This window comes from Convolutriloba macropyga, chromosome 1, assembly GCF_964194025.1.
Source record: "Convolutriloba macropyga chromosome 1, txConMacr16.3, whole genome shotgun sequence".
Lineage (NCBI taxonomy): Eukaryota > Metazoa > Xenacoelomorpha > Acoela > Convolutidae > Convolutriloba > Convolutriloba macropyga.
The window spans coordinates 85185378-85205513 of record NC_134468.1 but is presented as its reverse complement, the minus strand read 5'-3'; the positions used below and the strand labels follow the sequence as shown (position 1 = coordinate 85205513).

Below are 20136 nucleotides of genomic sequence, written 5' to 3'. Positions count from 1 at the left end.
TGGCTCCCGAGGCATGTCCTAGGGAGCTATTCTGCAGTTTAAAATTTAGGACGTTCGTAAACTTTCGTGCAACTATAGCCAATCAGAGTAGAGAGCATATCATCCCCCTTTTATTTTGCTTTCTATTTTTTGAACCAATTTTACCTTATTTCACCTTTTTCGATCTAATGTCCTTTCGATTTATTTTCCCCCTAATTCAAAGCCCTTGCCCGCTGTAATGATATGCAACGCAGTCACTAATCTAGCCTCGCCAAGCAAACATAAGTGTGCTTATAATTGGCTATTTCATGCTGTTCATTTAGACGTAATTAATCAGGTGACAAATAACTGGGAAAGGAAATGAGGAAAAATATCCCTCTCGATGCTTTTGGGAAACATTTTGCCTGTTTTATTGTATTGGATGCGTCTTATATGGATGTATAAAAACAAAATAAGTCAAAAAAGGCATGTATGTATATATCTGTTAGCGCATGATATAGTGTACTTTGGGCTGGTCTAGGAAATTATACGCCCACGAAAAAATCTATATCAACATTGAATTTCGGTCGTGAGAATTTGTTCGGTTGTGATTGTTTCATAGCAAGCCCCATGAACCGCGAGGCATGGCCAAATTGGGCTAAATACGCAGATCTTCAGTGGCCAATTGGGGGTTTATTTCCTTGGGGTTATTTTCACCCTAAATTTAGTGGTTTTTCGTGGGTTTTATACCAAAAATTTGCTGGGTTTTTCCGAATCGAACTTCGGGCATATTTCCTGAAATTGAACTGTTGAATAAATTTTCAAATCTGAAGTTAGACTAGAGGTGAACTATTGACGACGCAAAATAAGCTGATTATCAGTTTTTGACGGCTTAATTTTTTTTTGAAGCAACAATTAAGTTCATGAATTGGCTTTTGTATATTGCCTTCATGGCATCATTTTGTTTTTGTTTATTAAAACAGTCATGTTTGTTTAGAACAATGCTCACTTTGTTTCTTACGTCAGTCGACGTGCAATATTATTTCTGGATTTGCAGAATTTGCACCTATTGATCAAAAGTTATTCTGTTATTGCATAAACCGAAACTACATAAACTGCGCTGCGCCAGTAGAGTTAATTTCGCAGCTATGGAAAGTTTACTGGAGAATTTTTTTTATCGTTGAACAACAGAAAATTGTTTGCTCAATCTTTGTTAGTCGGAAGCTTCACTGTTCATTTATTTGCAGAACCGAACAAATTGTACCCGCTTGTGTTGGCACAAAGCAAACCAAATTTTCAGAAGTTCAAAGAAAGTAAGTTTTCTGGAAGACAATATGGTAAAATAACATTTAAAGACAACCAGACCACCGTTTAATTCCTATTTTATTCACTGCTTTCAGCGACATTCTCAACTTTTATTGAATCAGTAGTTGAAAATCTTGGTATATTTTGTGAGCATAAAAATATTGAGCTCATTGGTGGCGACCGTATTGGCCGACAGGGCGTTTAGCCGACAACCAAAAATTGAAAAATTCAGCCGGCAATTATTGTAAAATTAAATATTAAGTTAATCTACAGTATTTTAAGGCGAAGTTTCTCGTCTCTATTCGACTTATGAAAAATATGTTATTGAAATCTATTTTAAATCTATTACTTTAATATCGTCCTGGTGAAATTTGAGGGCAGAGTGATTGTAGCTGTTAATTTCCAAATGGGCAAATATCATTAGCTCCGTGTCAAGTTATGATGGGTGAATTGAAAATCTTTGTTCCGATTAACTTTAAATTTAAACTTTTATAATCCAAATCAATGAATCATTCAATCTGTTAATCGCCTCATTGTTCATTCTGCGACTCAAAAATTTTCGTTCTTGGCGCAAACTTTTGGGTGTAAATTGTTGTTCAATGATTGTACATGTGTTTAATTGCAGATCCAATGTTTTACCCTGATAGAGAACCCTAGACTGGCTTTCAATCCTCATGGAGGAATCAAACGCTGACAACCTGTCCTATTTGGGCACAGTTACCCTCACCCCCTACCACACCCAAACGATGCTACCCTGGATTCTGGCTGAAATGCAAAGTCGCAGCACTGAAGCCGGAGCTAAAATAGATTGCATGTTCTCATTTGACAAGACTTCTTTAAAAGCTATCTCGAAAGATGACGGATCTTTGGTTTTATCACATCCGATATTGTCCATCTCAAGATTCGTCCATCCCAGAGCGAGGGATGCCAGAACGGTGCCTGGCAACACGACTGGAGGGAGCTCTAAGTTCCCATCTTTTGCCTACATTGAGAAAGACGTGAACAACCGGAACTCTTACAAGATCCACGCCTTTCAATGCTTTAACAAGTCACAAGTTAGTTATAATCAACCAACTTTATAATTAGCAGTATCTGGAGTAGTTGCTGGTATTGTAAACATTTTTGCAAATTTTGAAGCCATTTGATCAGAAAAGGTCAATATTTATATTGGTTATGCGAGTTCATTCATTATCAGTAAGTGGTGCATTCGAGTGTCCTCAAAACAAATTTGTTATTTTCTGAACTGAATTTGAAAAATAATTAACCAAAACAGCTCGATAATTGCCTGCAGTTGTCTTAGCTGCAAAGTTATTTTCATGCGGCTGATAACTCGCATGCGAAAGCTAAATGAAATTATGATTTTTTTATCTTCCATCAGGTAGGTGTTGAAAGATTGATATCTGCCTATAAATCAACACCTCACTAAATGGTTTATTTGTCGACTAATCTTGATATTATTTTATAGTGTTCATTTGTAGTTTCATGAAAGTTTTTTCATTACTGCAAAAAAAAATCGCAGGGCTATTTTTCTGATTGTTTTGATGTATTTTTCTGATGCGACCCTTTTAGCTTTTTGCCCTTCTCTTTCGGTTGAAGTATGCGCGTTGTGGCTAGTTGCTATTTTTGTGGCTAGTTTTTTTCAAGATGCGTGACCTTGATCAGGTCGTTAAAAGTTGGACAAGTAGAAATTTTTAACGAACATCTATATAGAGAATGGTTGGAAGTCAATTTTTCTTCCTCTTTGTTTAAACAATTAGAAAAATCCCAATTTTCCTCCAGAATTAGTGCAAAAATTGGGGTCGCCGTGTTCAGAAAAAATGCAACCATTGACTGTTTTGCAGGTTCAGTCGCACGAACATCATTTTAGTTCAGGTTTTTTAAACAAAAAAGACCTGATTGAAATATCGCATCTGTATTTGTGTAGATTGAATCTTACGTGAAACTGTTGAACGGTGCTCTGGAAGATGCTCTAAAACGCAAGTCGGAATTGGAGATCTCTGGGCACGACTTCCACTCAGCTCTCAACAGCAGTGTGTTCAGACTTGTGGCTGTCGGTCCTGTCAACACAAAAACCCTCACTTCACTCAATGTTGATGAAATTATCACTAGCAGGTTTGTGTCGTTGGAACGTGAAATTCACCTTACCGCCCCTCGTCCCCTTCCCCCCCCCCCCCCCCCAACCCCACCACCAACTCCCTCTTGAACATAACCATTTATCAGGGCTAAATTTACAGCTTTGTAATGGTACATGTTAATTGCAATGACCAGTGGCGCCTCTTAATTAGCATTCACAAGCCTTTCTAGAGCAAAAAACGCATTCGCACTAGTTATACATGTTAATTATACATTTTGTTCCCGATGACACTTTGATAATAATAATTTAATTTCCTCAATGCTAAATAAATAACATTTTTTAAAATAAATCAATGAAATAAAAAGCACCAAGGTGGACGGTAAATAAGCAAGTTCATGCTTTTTCGGTACAGCCCGAATAGAGAAGAAAGATTTTTGAGTCACCTGGATATAACAGAAACGGAGGATGAAAGAAAGGCAAAAATGGAAAAAAAAGTACTTTGTACTTAAATTGAGTTGAGCATTGATGACTATGATTTTTGGCATAAATCTTAGCTGTTAGTGATATGTCCTGCCATTTTGTCAAATATCCATTTGCATGGTTTCAGTGCTCCGAATGGCCCCAAGAATTTCGCCATTCTGACACACCTGCACATGAAGAATGTGATTTCTTACATCAGAACTGGCTCTGAACACTTCTACATTGTGAGCGATAACAAGACTGCAAAGCAGTCAGTCATTGCTAGGAGGTACATCGACATCACTGGATGCTCTCTGGTTCGTATATGTCATGAGATTATTTCTGGAATAAATTGGCTTTTACAGTTTTTAAGAAGGTTATGTAGGTAACATTGACTGCTTAAAATCATTAGCGGTTGATATTTAAGACACGAACATAAAGTTCTGCCAATTAGGAATAAATCATGCATTTTTGACCGACGAGAATTGTTTATAAATTGTTTTTACTGCTACAATATTTTGCAAAAAAAAATCTGTAACATTAGAAAGATAGTTCTTCGAGTTGGTTGTTGTATTTTTTGCTGTTTTGTAGGTACTTAAAGTTCTGTAAAATTTCATAAATTTCTTTGCTTTACACTTTGTATCTGCCTGATAGTTATTGTCCAAATTGCAATATGTGAAAAAATATAACTGGCTATTCAGCTGCAAGATTTATCATCCTGTTCATTTCACAGATATTATTTAGTAGAAAGTATTTCAGATTTTTTTTTTCAAGTTTGAACAGTTTTTCATTGTTTGAGGTGTTGAGGTTTATTTTCAATTTGTTTTTGCCTTTTTAAAGAAAAGCTCGAATTTTACCATGAAATATATCTGCAATACCTACTTTTTTTTAATCAAAAATAAATAAAAAGCAGATTCTTTTTCATCCCTTTGAGAAAATTATATTTATGATTGTTAAATTCATTAAATTCTTAATGAAATAACGTCTATCTATGTGTTAGCATTATTTTGAGGGATCTTTTCCATTTCTCTCCCCTCCCCCCCACCCACTACGTTATGCAGCCCCCGTTTACAGAGCACGTGTCATTACATAGTAAATCATTATGTAAAAATATGGCACTTGCATCTGGGGGGGGGGGCGTGCAAATAATATGCACCCACTAAGCTCAGGGGCACAAACGGAAAAGATCCAATTTTGCTTTAAGGTCTGGTAATAAAAAGTTTTCAGGTCTAGAGTATCAGAAGGTTGTAAATCATTTGAGTCTGCTAGCTAAGCTGCTTTGATGTTTTTGGTAATTCTAAGGCTAAAGAAACCTTTCGAACTTTCCTCGCATAACTTTACGATTTGATTCTGAATTGTAAAATTATTTCATCTTGACGTGTTTTGTGACTGTTAGTCCATTTTAATCGATAAATTTTCTCTGGTCCTTCTTGCGATTTTAAAAATAGTTCTAAAAACCTCTACTTAACTGCGATACCCATAGCTGACCGGAGCTACTTTTGGCCTTCTCTTGGTCTTTGTGTCAACATTCTAGTTTGTCGTCAACATGTTAGCACCATATGACTTCAAATCAGCGTTTGCTCATTCGTTCATGCATTTTTTTTACTGAATTGCGTGTGTGACGTCATTTTCTCAATTATTGGAACAATTGTTTTATGAATTTTTTGGTTACAGGTGTCTCAACTCTCTCAAAATGAGTTTTCCTCTCTCAAATTGATTTTGCTATTCTTTATTGGAGGCTTTGAAATCAATGATATATGTATTAATCTAATTGAAGGTTTTTTGAAGACACCTTTACAGTACATAAGTCGGAAACTAAAACTAAACCAAATTTGAAATCCAAAACTAAAACAAAGCTAAACCAAAACTCAAAGCCCGTCTGAGCCAAGACCTAAAACACATCACAAAAGCTAAGAATGGTGTGTATTCAATTGTATTGCAATACATTTTGTGAAATTTTGGATTGTCAGATTACTGAAATAAATGTTTCCTGAAATTTAAGTTGTATTGAATAATAAAGAATAAATAGTAATTAATTGGGATCTTTTCCGTTTGTGCCCCCCTAGCTTAGTGGGTGCATATTATTTGCACCTCCCAGACGCACGTGACATTTTTTACATACTGATTCACCATGTAATCACACGTGCTCTGTAATTGGGGGGGATCATAACGTTCTGTGGGGGCACAAACGGCAAAGATCCCATAAGTCTAATTCAATAACAGACAGTACTGCCACAGGTTTACGCGAGTCTTGTATCTATTTCGCAAGTTATGTCTGCTTTAAAATTTTTCAAAAATATAATTTTGATGCCTTTCTGACGACAGAATTTGTTGTAGTCTGTTGAGCTCGTGTCCTGTTTCAATCTTTCCCACTCAATATAGCGCTTGTATATCAGCGTTTATATTGATTTTGATTAATTTTTATTCTTAATACTATTTCCTTTCCCAAATAACAGAAGTTTATTCGACATGATACATTTGAGTAGTTGCAACATGATAAATTTGAGTCAGATTTGTAGTACTTGTAGCGAATACACGTTGCCTAGTCTTTTCTGTAAGAACCTGATTGAAAAACGTGTGACGGTGTTCGTTATGAACCTAGGTCGATTAATTCAAATATTTGTCAAATCAATATATTGAATCATGATCGGTGTAACCACGTGTTTGAACAGTATCATCACGCTGCTATTATGTCAATTTTGGCTGTCTAGGCGTTTCGTTGGTAGTTATCCCTGCTCAGTTTACATACTAGTCTAAATCATTTATTCCGTCTGAAGGTTTATTCGAAAGTGGGCACGAGCTATGTGTAAACGGAACTCTTTCGAAGTTGAGCGATTGTTATTTCAGGGTAAGACACACTGTGACGCTTTGGCCATTGTGTGTCGGGAGAACAATTACTCTGTCTGTTACTGTCTGCAAAGTGATGACTCCGAAATTGTAAGTTTTTAACGGAATTGTTTTTAATTGCTCTTGAACGAAGTTCATAGCAATTATTGTAAACGTGTGTGTCTTTTTTAATGCAAAATTTTTGCTTCACGGTTTTGACTTTTCGAGTGACTTTTACCCCCTTGACTTTTTGCGTTTCGCGTGATCTAAAATTCTCTCTCAATCACAATTTCAAGCAGCTGAACTCAATTGGCGGTAATTTAATACTAAAAGTCAAATGAAAAGTGCGGCGAAACTGGTGCCGTTTTTCACTGTCTTAATAGTGTAACCTCTAATGTGGTTATTTGAAGCCCACTATTGAACTTCTTAGTCCCATTTAGACCCCCCCCTCCGACTGAAGCAGGCTGTAATTGATTAGAGCTCGCACTAGTCGTTCGAGAGCAATTCTTCCGATGTTTAGTTGGTTATGTTTTTAAAGTTTGTTTGGTTATTGGCACCCACCCGTCTTTAAAATTTTTCTATCCTGGCTTCTAATGGCACTTAGCAAGAATTGGTTAACCTCATAAAGCTTTGAAAATAATACAAATCTGTCTGTATTAATGTACCTGATTAATGTCATATTGTTTAGTAAATAACAACAAATTTAGTAAATAACAACAAATTTAGTATATAACAACAAATTTAGTAAATGACAACAAAATAATAAGATGACAGCATTCAAATGCAAGTTTCGAATTTTTTTTAGGGACGACTAAAATTAATTCACGAAATTAGAAAATCTTGGTTCATAAACGATCAATGATCATTGTTATCAGTTCAACCCATGCAATCAATCATGCAATCAAAATAGTTTCCTTTTTGGAAAAATTGTTTGAGGTAAAACTTCCTGTTCTGGACAATCACATTTCACCCGCCACTGAGGTACAACTAGTATGATAATTCATTAAATTTGGGCTCCCCGCTCATTGGGTGAGTCAAAAACTTATCACTATAGATTGTCCCCGCTCATGGATGACACACTATTCAATGCCGACTCGCCTCTTAACTTCTGCAACAAGGATTCAAAGATCTGCTCCCGTTTCATATGTGTCTATAATCTTGCATCCCTTGCAAGGAGCATGATTGCAGACCCCCGAATTGCTGTAACAGAGACTGATTGAGATAACCTACTGAAGGCTACCGACAACCCCGCCGGCTGCAAATTTCTGTTATCAGCCAGAGTAGCGATTCGTTTGAGGGTCTTACGAACTGTCTCTGAAAATCCTCCAAATGTTTCGAAAGCCAAAGGAATGAATTGAATTCCGACTTCACTACAATTCTGGGCGTACTGTTCGTACTTCCTGTCCTCAGCAGCTGACAGAGCGAAACCACTCTTCTCCGACGCATTTATAATGAGGCTTGACTGCAAGGGAGAAGTGACGGTAACGTCTAAAGCTGCTGGTAGACCATTATTCCAAACAGGTAAGATATCGCGCGGTCTGGAGTTATTGTCGGGTAGTAAACTTTTCTGTTCAGAGATGGGTGACAAAAGAGCTCCCGAGCTAGCTGATATAATTCTGTCTCGTATACGATCATGACGAGAGATCATATCACCGCGACCATGGCATGACACCGCATGGTCGCCCATTACATCTAGAGTCCCAGATTTACAAAAAGGACATTTTCTCTCGTTCTCGTACAATTTTACACCCAGTCGATATTTGAGAACAACACGGAACTCATTGGAAGATAGGTGTAGTCCCAGAGCTGGAATGGGGGCTGCGGATAACCAGGCACCAGACTGCGGTAGAGAAAGAGATTGTAAGCGAGCTTTTTCCCTGATGGAACTTTGTTTTCCTAACAAGTTGTCAAAGGCTGAGTTATCAAGTTCCTCCTGAATTTTTCTTTGAGAAGGATATGTCGTCGCAATTTCGCTCAATTCTTCAACTGCTTTAATAAATGAGATGTCTTCAGTTGGATTATGGCCTGTTAATTTTTCTACAAGAACAGAGGATTGAAAAACAGATCCGACGTATGCAGCCTGAACTTGATCTGCTGATCGTCTTATTCCTACACCGGTTTTATTGATTGGAAGGCATGCTTGGTCCCAAGAGGTGTCTGACAACAAAACTCCAAGAATACCTTCAAAGGTTGCACGCTGAACCGAATCAAATTTTCGAAGGATTTTATTTGATTCGTCCGAAGAATTGCATCGCAAAGAGACCATTTTGGGAGCACCAAGGCAAAAACGCAAAATACCAAGAGCACATTGAGGATCGTCTACATATGCTAAATTGTCTAGAAGTTCCTCTAATTTTTTAACGCGTTTGAGTAAACAAGAGGAAACAAAAGCGTCAGATCCTATAGCGGCTCCTAAAATTTCAATTCCATCTACACAGTTCCTCTTGATCAAACTGTCAATTTTTGTCATGCTTTCAAATGACCATAGCTCGCACTTATCCTTCCTGAGTTCCAAACCAAATTTTTCTCCTGATTCTGAGAGAATTTCTAACGCTTTACAAAGTTCGATCTCAGTTCCTGCAATAATTCCGTCATCGAGATACCAGCAATGTTGCAAGAGATTCGGTATTTTGCTTTCGATTTCGTCAATAAGAGGCCAGATGGCCAATGAAAACAAAGTGGACCTAGTGGATCACCTTGTTGCACTCCTGTCTGACTGTCAACAATTGAGCCATTGAAGAACAAATCACTGTTTCGAGTAACAAAAGGATGCAAATGAAATTATACTAGGCATCAAAACTTTTGTTGAGCCGAGGAGATGACTGCGCTTCACTGAATTAAATGCGTTTCTGAAATCAATTTGAAGTATGCCACCACTTTTTACACTCTTCATTCTTTCGAAGGTTATTTTTGTGGCATGCACTATGCTCTCGGCACCACCCTTGACAGCAACTCCCAACTGCTTTGAACCAAACAACTCAACCGCCTCGATGGCTGCTTCTTTTGCAATGCACTTGGCAACAAGGCGCCGAATAACTTCACCCACAGCAATAGGTCTAGTGACGGTTTTCTTTTTATTCAATGCTGAAATTTGAAAATTGTGTAAAAACGATGTTGATGGCAAAGAATAACTGCGGATGAAAATTTTTCTGTGCTAAGTTTGTCGGTATCAGTGTCCGTGTTTCCCTTGTAAGCAAATGGCACGTTCTTTTCGCGAATCGAATTAAGTAGCCCAATTAAGTGAACTATTTGTCAAACTTCTCACGTACCAAGATCAACCTCAGAACCAATTTGGCGCTAAATGCTTTTGCTGCTTAGGGTATTAAAATCTGTTATTCAGAACTCGTCTTGTCAGTTTTAATCGAACCTTGATACACCTTAATGAGACGTGTATGATCTTGAAATCTTTTGCAAAACTTGAAACATCTTAAAATACAAATTTTTGTGGTAAATCCTGACAAGATCTAATCAAGCTAAGCCAAGAAAATTTCTCGTCAGCTCTTCACAAAATCTTAACAAAACTTTTTAAAAGCCGCACAGTGATAGCTGGGGCTATTATTGGCCTTCTCTTGGTTTTTTTACAATTCAAAGAATTTGAATTGTATTGGGGCGCTGTCTTTTTTTTAAGAACTGTTCACACATTTTCATGATTTTTGAAGTCAAATTGGAGTAGTGATTTTGGTCACGCCGAAACAGGAAATGGAGCGAAAAAGCGAGTGGTTTTGCGGCGTGATATTTTTCGCTCTAATTTTAAAATAGAGTGAGAAATTGGTGTTTGAACAAAAATTCGCTTTCTCGCTAGTGGTTTTTTGTTCACATGCGGCAGTTTCACTTTGATTTTTACTGTTTTTTCGATTTTTTGATCGGATTTTCTTCCAAATGATTTCCGAATCCATTTGTAGTTCATTATTGGCCTAGTTTTTTGTGAGAATCAGATTGAAATTTCTCGCTAGTGGTTTTTTGTTCTCGCTAGTGGCATTTTGACATTAATTTTCTGTTTTTTTTTGTTTTTATCTGATTTTTTTTGAAATGGTTTTCCAAATCCACTCATAGTCCGTTCTAGGTCTAGTTTTTTGTTTAGTCAATGAAAATTCTTTGAATTGTACGTCAGGACTTGTCCTGCTATGTTTTTTATTTCGTCGTCATGATTTTTGTTACGACCATATGACGTCACAGCCACTTTTTGTTCATTCGTTCATGCAATTTCAACTGAATTGCATTTGTGACGTCATTTTTCGCTCTTAGTGGAGCGACTTTTTTGTTCATGCGCGTGATTAAATTTTTGGTCACACTTGACTTACCTCACTCTCAAAAATGACTTCCTCACTTTGAAATTGACTTTTATTTACTTTAATTCAAAGAGATAAGGTCAAATGGGTGTATGTCACTCTAAATGAAGGTTATTTGAGATCAGCTAGTAGAGGCAGCATTAACTTTACAGATTTTTTAATCAAAATATAACAGATCAGCCTTCAATGAAAAGACGAGTTTTTTTGGTCTGTCTTTTTTTTACTGTTTTTTTAGACTGCCGATCTACGAATCTTTTGCGGCTATTTTCTGGCAATCTACCAGCTATGTTTTATCATTTCCAATTCCTGTTCTATGTATCTCGTCACAAGAAAAGAAAACCAAAACTTATTAATTAGCAAAGATATCTGTGCTATATAGCCATGTGTGTTTCTCAGCTGTTTGTTAGTTTGTTTTTTTTGCAGACATTTATGATGAGTCAGAAAGTGCAGGAGTTGGTGAAACAGAGCATCAAACAGTTCCAACTCAGTCGACCCAAAACATGCGACACTTGCCCCATGAATATCCTTCACGAACTGTGTCGACAACTTGAAAGTTAGTTACCCATTATTTCAATCATAGTATCAAAGAAGTATAGTATAAAAGAGCATCGAATTTCCTTTCAAATAACAGATGCTCGCACGCTAATGTTTCTAACAGTTGTTTTCGGTTGGATTTTGTAGTATATTTTTCCGGTTGTCGTGATTGACTTTGACAAATTGTTAGTTATAAGAATTTAAATTTTAACTTGGGCTGATCTTTGTAGTAAACGCTAGGTAAATTGCCGGCATCGCGTCAAAATGCAAAATATTGAATAAACTGTTACGAACTTTTGATTAAGACTAATGCTATTTTCAGCAGCTCAAATGTTGTTCTTTAAGATTTAGCTGTTTATTTTCCGATGCTCATCAGTTTTAATCAAGTCTTTAGTTTCAATTTTCTGACGTTGGTCAGTTATGTTGATGTTTTCTCTCGTCGAAAAAATGACGCGATTAATGTTCTGCTTTGAAAACTAATATGGGTTCATTCGTTGATGTCAAGAATAGGAAGACGGCAAAGTTTGTATATTATGAGAGCCTATTATAGTTTTTAACAAGTATTAATTGCGTCTCTTAAAAGTTCACTTAATCAGGATTGTTTTGCTCAGGATTGTCGAATTTGTGAGAGGAAACGCTGAAACACTAGAAAAGATTGATCAATTTTAGTTGTGTAATCAGCTATCATTTTGGTGTCAAATTGTTGTAACTCGAGTGTTTGTTTGTTTGTTTTGTAGAGCTGGACGACACTTCAATCAACAGTGCAATACGAACAAAGTTCCAGTCATTACTGTCCGACTTCGCACAACAGCAGAGTCAGTTCAACACTAACAACCACGACCATAGTCCAACTATGGAACCCCTCCAACAATGGATCAACCAAGCAGGAGGCGGTAAGAGGGACACGCTAAAATGCTAACCAAAATAAATAAATGCTTTCCTTGACATGCAGCTAATTTTTTTTCAGCTGCGATGTGTAGCTTTTTTGGGGGTGATCGTGTTTTTTTGAAATCGATGAATTTTGAAATCAAAGGATTTGTATTGTATTGGTGTTCTATCTTTCTCCGAATCAGTGTAGTGAAGGATTGTCTTTTTTGGAGGTGAGACTCGTGAAAAACGTGTTATTATTGAACAAATTGGGGGGGGGGGGTGAGATTTTAGGCCAAAAGCTCCATCAACCGCGACCTATTTTTCTAGCCATTAAGTAAAATTTTTGAACTCGAATACTTCATAGCTTCAAGTTGATTTCGAAGTACTGCTTTTAGTTTTTTGTGCTGCTCGTACCAATTAAAACATTGAAAGGCGTTACTCCAATATCCACTTGAGGCTATGAAGTACTCAAGTGTCCGTCCTTAAAAGTTGTCATCTCATGTTGCAAAACACAGTCAGCGTTTTTTTTTTTCAAAAAAAAATATTGGGCACTTGAAGCATTTCAGATTGGGACTGTCGACCAATTCTGGCAACATTCTTCTCGAACTATCTTAAACCCTGTAGCTAAAAAATCAATGATTATAAAAAAAAGTTTTTCACTATTTCCCATGTAATTGTGTCCAAACTCCTCGCCCGAATTTTATCGAGGGGTGTAATAGTTGGAAAAATGGTACTTTTGACACGTGTTTTAATAACCGTTCTCACATAAAGACAATCATTAGGGACAATTGAGAACTTGATAGCGTAAATTGCAATTTGGAGTACTGTCTTTGTTTTAGTTGGTCTTCGACTAATTTCAGACAACGTTGGCAGAATATTTTCGCCTGTGAATGCACAAAATAAAAGAGTGATAAAAGTTTTTCCTTCATGCCGCAAGTTTTGGGCGGGCGCAAAATTGAAAATTGAATTTTTTTTCAATTTTCCCTATCAAAAGAGATCTTATTGGCCTTGCAGTGCCGGGTTATATTGGTCAATTTATTGGCTCCATCTTGCTAGCGTTTTCTAACTTTTTTGAAACGGTTTTTCGAAATGTTGAAGTAAATTTTGCTAATCATGCCTTCATTTGTAGTTCTATTGTCACTTTTTTCGGCCATTAGAGCTAGTAAAAGGTTATTTTATGACAATTTTTATACGCTTTGGTGAAGGATTTTGGCGTGCAGTTTTGAGGTTCTCTTACTTTGACGTCACTAACTCAAAGATCTGTTTCTTGCCAATTTCTTCAGTTTTCGCCTCTTTTTGCTTGATTTCCACAAGGTTTTTGTATTGTGTACTTATTCTAGGGATGGGTAGAGTCAATATTTTTTTTTAGTTTTGCTTTTTAATGATTCTTAAAACACTAAATCTTGGAAATATAAATTTTTCTAATTAGTTTTTTGTTCATTTTTGCTTATACATGGTCTGGGCTTTTGTTGACTCTCTTAGTTTGATGTTGCTGAAAATTGGTAATTGTCAGGTCGTTAGTTAGTCCATTTATTTGGGTTGTAATTGAGGACTTAACCTGCTATGTTTTAAAATTCGCTTTACGTTTTTATCAGGTTTTCGGTTTTATACATGTCAAAATTTTCACGTTTGACTTCTGAAAATCGAAACAAACGCACTGGTGTTCAGCTTAGTAGTTTTCAGCGTAGAGGTTGTTAAGTATAGTTTTACAATTAAAGGAAAACTGCACCCCAAATTAGAGTAACTTTTCGAAAAGTTTTTTTCTCTACGTTGAGCAGCCTTTGGTAATTTGATCTTTGGCAATCTGTTCCGTGTTTTCAGTTTTTCATTCAATTTTTTGCTTTTGCTGCGAAAATTTCTTGATTTAGTAAAGGGGTTGTGTTCAGTTGCCTTGCTCAGAATTTGCCAAAAATGGCCTTTTGAGAAGTCACATATTGATGGAAGGTCTAAAACCATTGATAACTACTTCTACGCATTATTTCACCAATACTGCAATCAATTGACAAATAACTTGGTTAACAGGTTGTAATCAACACAACAGATTACCAGTTTATTAAATCTAGTATCAGCAGTCAGTTTCTTTTCTTCACAAGAAATAGGCCTCCTACAATATGCTTTTGTTCTCCCCACTTAGATCAGGTAAGAACGAAAACATGTGATCTTAGGCATTAATTTAGCTAGAGGGCTTTCTTCTGGATACGTAATGTAGTTTTTCGGATTGATGACCTTTTCAAATTGAGACCAATTGAATTTGTTCGCTCCATCGTCAATTTGATTTTAGGTTGATGCCCCCACTCATTGGGTGACAAAACGTCAGAGAGCTAATAATTTGCGTTAAAATTTGTTGTCCTTGCTGATTGGGTGACTTATAAAATGGATTTTTGAATCCATGCCAGTACAAGTACGCTGCCCTCTCAAGGTTTGTGATAAATATTTGATAACTTTTATCCGATTACAACTGGAACGTCAACATACTTCTTCATGTATAAAGGCTCCATCTGCATAGCGATACGATCTCCATTTAGATCTAGTTCCTCTGATGCACAGATTTGAAGCCCTTAAGATGGCAAAATTCAATCTCAGTTTGACCCAGTTCATGATAATGCTGTAGGGTTTGTCCCACTTAGAAGCGAGTCTGTCCGCCGGTCTTCTGAGAAAAATTTTGCTCTCTCTGGCCATCATGCCGTCAACACTGAAAATTAACGGAGTAAAAGCTATATGCTTTTCCTGGCAGGCCTCGGAGTATTTTCTCTTTTCGTCAGCGCAGCTTTCCACCACATCCTCTGGATTTCTGTTGCTGTAGGATTTTGCCTCAGTGTCTGTGACACGAATATCAAACGAGGCAGTTTCTTGCGGGCTCCAGACACCTCTTATGAGAAGATCGGCTCTTAACGCTTTCTGATTCTCTGAATGTTCACGAATTACTGGTTCTTTTTGAGTGTAAGTCCATGCAAGGCACGATAAGTCTCCCAATAAATCTCTAATTTCATTATGCCTTTGTGCAATCAGGCCTCCTTTTTTGCAGATTAGGGCATGCTGAAGATGGAAATCTTCACCACAGCCGTCACATTTCACAGGGAGATTTGTTAGGGGTAAACCGTATCTTAGCGCCATGGAATCCTGGAATTCATTCTTCGACAAAACAAAATTGTCTCTCTGACACTTTGCTGTTAAAGAACAAGAGTTTCCCGTTTTGAAATTCCGCTCCATTCTTGTTCTCTCTGATGTGCATGCTTGTTCTAACAAACCCTTATATGTGCTACTCTGCTGGGACTCATTTTCCAGCTGAAAACTTCAATTGCTGCTGCGAACGTGAGTTTTGTGTTCGTCGATGTCAATGTCGTTCCATTCAAAATAGGATCCGAAATCAGTGAAGATGTTTTCTTGGACATTTCAGACTGCTCACTCGCTCTTACCACTGGGTCTGGAATACCTAATCCTCCATTCTTAGCAGACAAAGTGAACAGGCTACGTTGAGGTTTACTCACATTATAAATGTTAGTTATGGTTGATATGAACTGGTTTTTTATTGAATCTTCTAGTGGTTTCAAAAATTCATCGCAACCTGGGACAACTCTCAGAAAATTCCATTCGGCCTGATTTAGTAAACACCGAGAAACTATCATGAGGGCAGAAATTGGCTGCAGCGCTCAAAAGTTGAATCTTAGCCTGCCATTTTTTTTACTTTTTCGTGAACAAATTCTTTCATGGTAGTTTCATCGCCAATGAAGCCTCCAAGATAACGTTTTCCAGTTACAATTTTCAAGCCGCTTTGCTCAAAGCAACGCTTCGCTTCATCAACGCGGTCGGGATGAACAATAAGGAAGGTCTTTTTTTGGCTTAGGGTAGTATCCATACTTCGGCCCCTCATCAACTACTTGTTGCAGCCACTGTTTTAAGTCATCGAACTTTCCGCAAGCCGCGGCATCATCTGCATAAAAACTTAGTTTATGTTTCGTCGGGTTGTGCAATTTTTTGATTAAAGGCAATAGAGCAACGCCATAAAACAGCATTGAAAGAGGGTCGCCTTGAGTTGTCCCTTTTTCGCTGCGGATAAAGACGTCAGTATTGCTCAACACAAGTTTGGAGCTTTCCTGGTAACTTGTACAGAAAAGTGGAAGCTCGGGACCAAAGTGTTCTAGCGTTTAGAAGTGCGGAAGTTCTGTTTATAGAATTGAATGCATTTTTTGCATCAAGTAGCAACAGACCAAAACCATTGGAGGACTTTTTCTCAAACAACTCTCGAAGTCCATGAATCGATCCCTCAATTCCACATGACACATCACCCGCAAGTTGTTCTGATCCAAACGCATACGCCAAATTATCACCAGCTAAGTCCGCCATTGCTTTACCGAGTAATCTTCGCAAAGTTTCACCAATACCGATTGGTCTGACTCCTGGTTGTTTATCTAATTCAATAAGTCGACATGAGAACAGGGCTTTGATTTTACGCCACGAAATGATTTCGTTTGCGATCAAATTACCTAGATGAGAAACTTAGTCTCTCAATCTGGAGCTTTCGAGGCCAAACCCGATTAACGCATCAAACCAGTGGTTGGCGTCTGATCCTGAGGGTCCTGAACTACCGAAAAGTTTCCGGGCTTGTTTTTCAATTGTACTGCTTGTTATATTCAATTTTTCTAGAGGAGGAAGTTCTGATATGTTGAATGTCTCTTCGAATAGTGGTGAGGCTTTCGGGTGCTTTTCTTGCAGAATTTCGGCTATCGTTCTTCCGTCTATTAAATCAGAAGGCTTAAGAACACTCGTTTCGTTTTTATCTGCAAGGAACTTTGTTGCACTTTTGACGTTCCCTTCTTGAACCATTTTCGCAAACGCTCCTCGGGGCCACAGCTTTGCTCGAGAATTGCGTGCTTCTCTTATAAGAATGAACAAGAGATTGAAATTTTTCCACCGACCACTCCTTCATCCTATTTTCATTTGCTATTTTTACATCTTTGGAGTGTCTCACTTTGTTGTCTCTGTGGAGTATGAGAGCCGAAAAAACCAGAAGTCGCTCTGATGGAATGTTTGATTTCAGGAACATTTCAAGTCCGCAGTTTAGCATCTCGACATACTGTTTACCAATTTTTCCAGTCGGCAATCTGTAAAATTTACATCTGCGTGTGCAAACAGTATTCCATCTATCTTCCCAAAGCAATTCGTTCTCATGAGGCACGCTGTAATTTGTGTTTTTGAGTGGAAATATTTCTTTCATCAAAGATTCTTTCTCTGCATTTGATAAAATATTATTTGCATGAATATTGTCACCTGGATTAAGCCTCGCTAAATCTTGTGTTAAACCACTAAAAGACTCAAATCTAAATTGCGCGGGATTCTCAAACGCGTTTTGTATCAAGTCGTTTACCTCATCGTTCATAACTGTATGCTGCTTGAGTTTTTCTACCAATTGCAGATAAATCCAAACTGAATAAGAGTCAAAAGTGGTGTCATATTTTCTATTCCAATTCACATAATGACTCTTGGTCGATTGTTTTCGTGGCCAATAACTCTTGCTTTGTATATGTTTTTATCGTGACTAGGAATCCAGATTTCAGTGTTCTTATGGACGAAATACTCATCGTGTTTTTCTTGGTTTTCACTATCATTGAACTCGGCGGATTCAAAACCTGTCTGGAGCTCTTCTGTTGTATCAAGCTGATTAGCTTGCTCAGAACTCAGTGCTTTTTGCATTGTAAACAATAATTGGACGCAAAAACAGTGAATAAATAAGCGATTTCCGGTTTCAATCCAATTTGACTGGGTGTTCGTTCATTTATCTCGATTCGTGTCTATCGTGAAACAATAATCTCTGCCCCAGAAAATTTGGGGGGACAGCCACCACAGGAAGCTTACTTGGGGGGTGGGGGATGGGACAAAAGTTGTGACTCCTGGCGAATGAAGTCTATGGCAACCGCTGCAACCAATACGTAAAAAGTATTAGAAAAGGAAGGGTCTCACCGGAGAACTGATATCAGGATCTTCGTCTAGCCCCAAAAAGATTCCACATGCACTCCACAAATAAATAATCAGGACGCAAAAACAGGGGGGGGGGGGGGCAAAAAGTATTTATATCGAGCTCAATATTCGATAATTTTCTCCTTTTAGCTGCTTAATTTGCTTAACAACCTAACAACGCACGTGCACAATTTTTTTTTCAATACTGCCTCATGGATTAGTGTCGGGCTTCGTTTCAACTCAGCTTCATCTTCTCAACTCTCCCCGGCACTTATCAATACTTTCACGCAAAAGTAGTCCTCGAACTATTACAATTAATTGATGCATCGTTTCGCCGAATCTTAAAATCAAATTTAAAATTTTAATAATAACAGTCCGTCACTTTATCTGTTGCTTTATTCAAAGACAATGGAATCCAGGGGAGTTAGTCGCGGCTATTTGCCGACAGTCTATTGGTTGTGTTTTGCAAGTTTTGCTAATGTTTTGTAGATGTGAGTTTGTTAAATTGTATTTTGGCTTCTGTCTGTTGCAGCCGAACAAGTTTTGGTCAGTGCAGAAATAAAATCTGTGGGGCCTTTTTGCCTGCTTGAACTTTTAAACGCCTCGTTCTTAAATGAGATCGATCCTTCTTGACCCATATTTTCTGAACCCATCACACCTATTTTGTACTCTACTGGTCGTATTTAAAAAATGGTTACCAAGAGGGCGCCTTCTATTTTTTTAATAAGCATCGTCAATTATAATCTTCACTCACCATGTCTGTTAAGGTCGAAGATCATCAATCGCTACTGAGAACGGAAGTATGATGGCATTACTACGTCAACATTTTGAGGCACTGCAGCAAATGCATCAACATGTAACAGGCACTGACTTGAAAGGCGGATTCTTCGGAAATTTCAACAAAGCCAAACAAGCGGTCAAAGGCTCTATTAGCCAAATTCAGGTAATTAATTTTGGGCTTAAAGTTTTAATAGTGGCGTATATTTTCTATGTACGTACAGGGTTTTCGAAAAATAAAAACTTTCCGAAAATAAAACTTTATTATCCGCATAAGCTCATTTTCAATTTGAAGTTTTGCGAAATTGGAAATGGACTATATCGTCTTTCTGAACTTATATTAATAGTTATTTTTGGTTAAAACTCGAGTATATTTTGGTTATTTCGTCACATTGTGATTTTTGACGTTTGGTTAAATGGTCCTGTCACCCATTTGAGAATACAAACCTGGACATAATTTGAAAGTTTGATTTTGATGTGTTTGTTTTAGGCAGCCAAAGATGAAATTATAGACGAGGCTACCAAAAACAGCACGTCAATATTCACCTTGCCCCAAAAGGTCGGTGATTATTTGTTAGTAGTACTGTGATGCTAAGATTCAATGTAATTGAAATAGCGAAATTCTTAGATCTTTGGCGTGTATATTGTTCCGAAAATGTAAACGAATTGTACATTTTGAAGTGATTATTTTGTCGATCAGTGAGCCAGATGGTTATTACGCCGTTATATCTATGTCACTGGTTATACTGTGAACATAGGGTGTGATTCGAAACAGAGCAACGGCAATCAACTGAACTTCAAAATTCTCCTATTTCTAAAATCTTTGTTTTTAACGAATCTTTGTTATTATCGCCAGTGCAGTTCAAACTGTTACCGGAATCAGGCTTGCTGCTGTTTAGGAGTTCTTGTAGCATTACTTTTATATTCGTTCTTAAATTTTCTCTCTCCGTGATTCATGACTTGTGGTTGAAAAGACTGAGCTCTCTGGAACAGTAAGAAACATACTTTATTGGCTGTCCCACCTCAATTTTGAACGAAAAATTGTTTCCTTTTTCAATTTGTTTCCATTAACGTGTGTGAACAAATTAA

The 20136-nt window shown here is 37.4% G+C and overlaps 1 protein-coding gene across 3 annotated transcripts in view; it reads left to right on the top strand.

Moving 5' to 3' along the window:
- Positions 1 to 1863: 1863 nt before the first annotated feature.
- The window catches only part of LOC142343734 (TBC1 domain family member 1-like), a 56733-nt gene continuing 38460 nt past the window's right edge, over positions 1864 to 20136 (top strand). For all 3 annotated transcript variants that reach the window (XM_075395197.1, XM_075395196.1, XM_075395198.1), the window contains exons 1-8: positions 1864 to 2318; positions 3188 to 3375; positions 3945 to 4113; positions 6644 to 6733; positions 11335 to 11464; positions 12183 to 12338; positions 19038 to 19213; positions 19538 to 19606. In XM_075395197.1, the coding sequence (XP_075251312.1) occupies positions 1938 to 2318; positions 3188 to 3375; positions 3945 to 4113; positions 6644 to 6733; positions 11335 to 11464; positions 12183 to 12338; positions 19038 to 19213; positions 19538 to 19606 (1359 nt within the window). In that variant the 5' untranslated portion in view covers positions 1864 to 1937. The remainder of the gene's footprint in view (positions 2319 to 3187; positions 3376 to 3944; positions 4114 to 6643; positions 6734 to 11334; positions 11465 to 12182; positions 12339 to 19037; positions 19214 to 19537; positions 19607 to 20136) is intronic.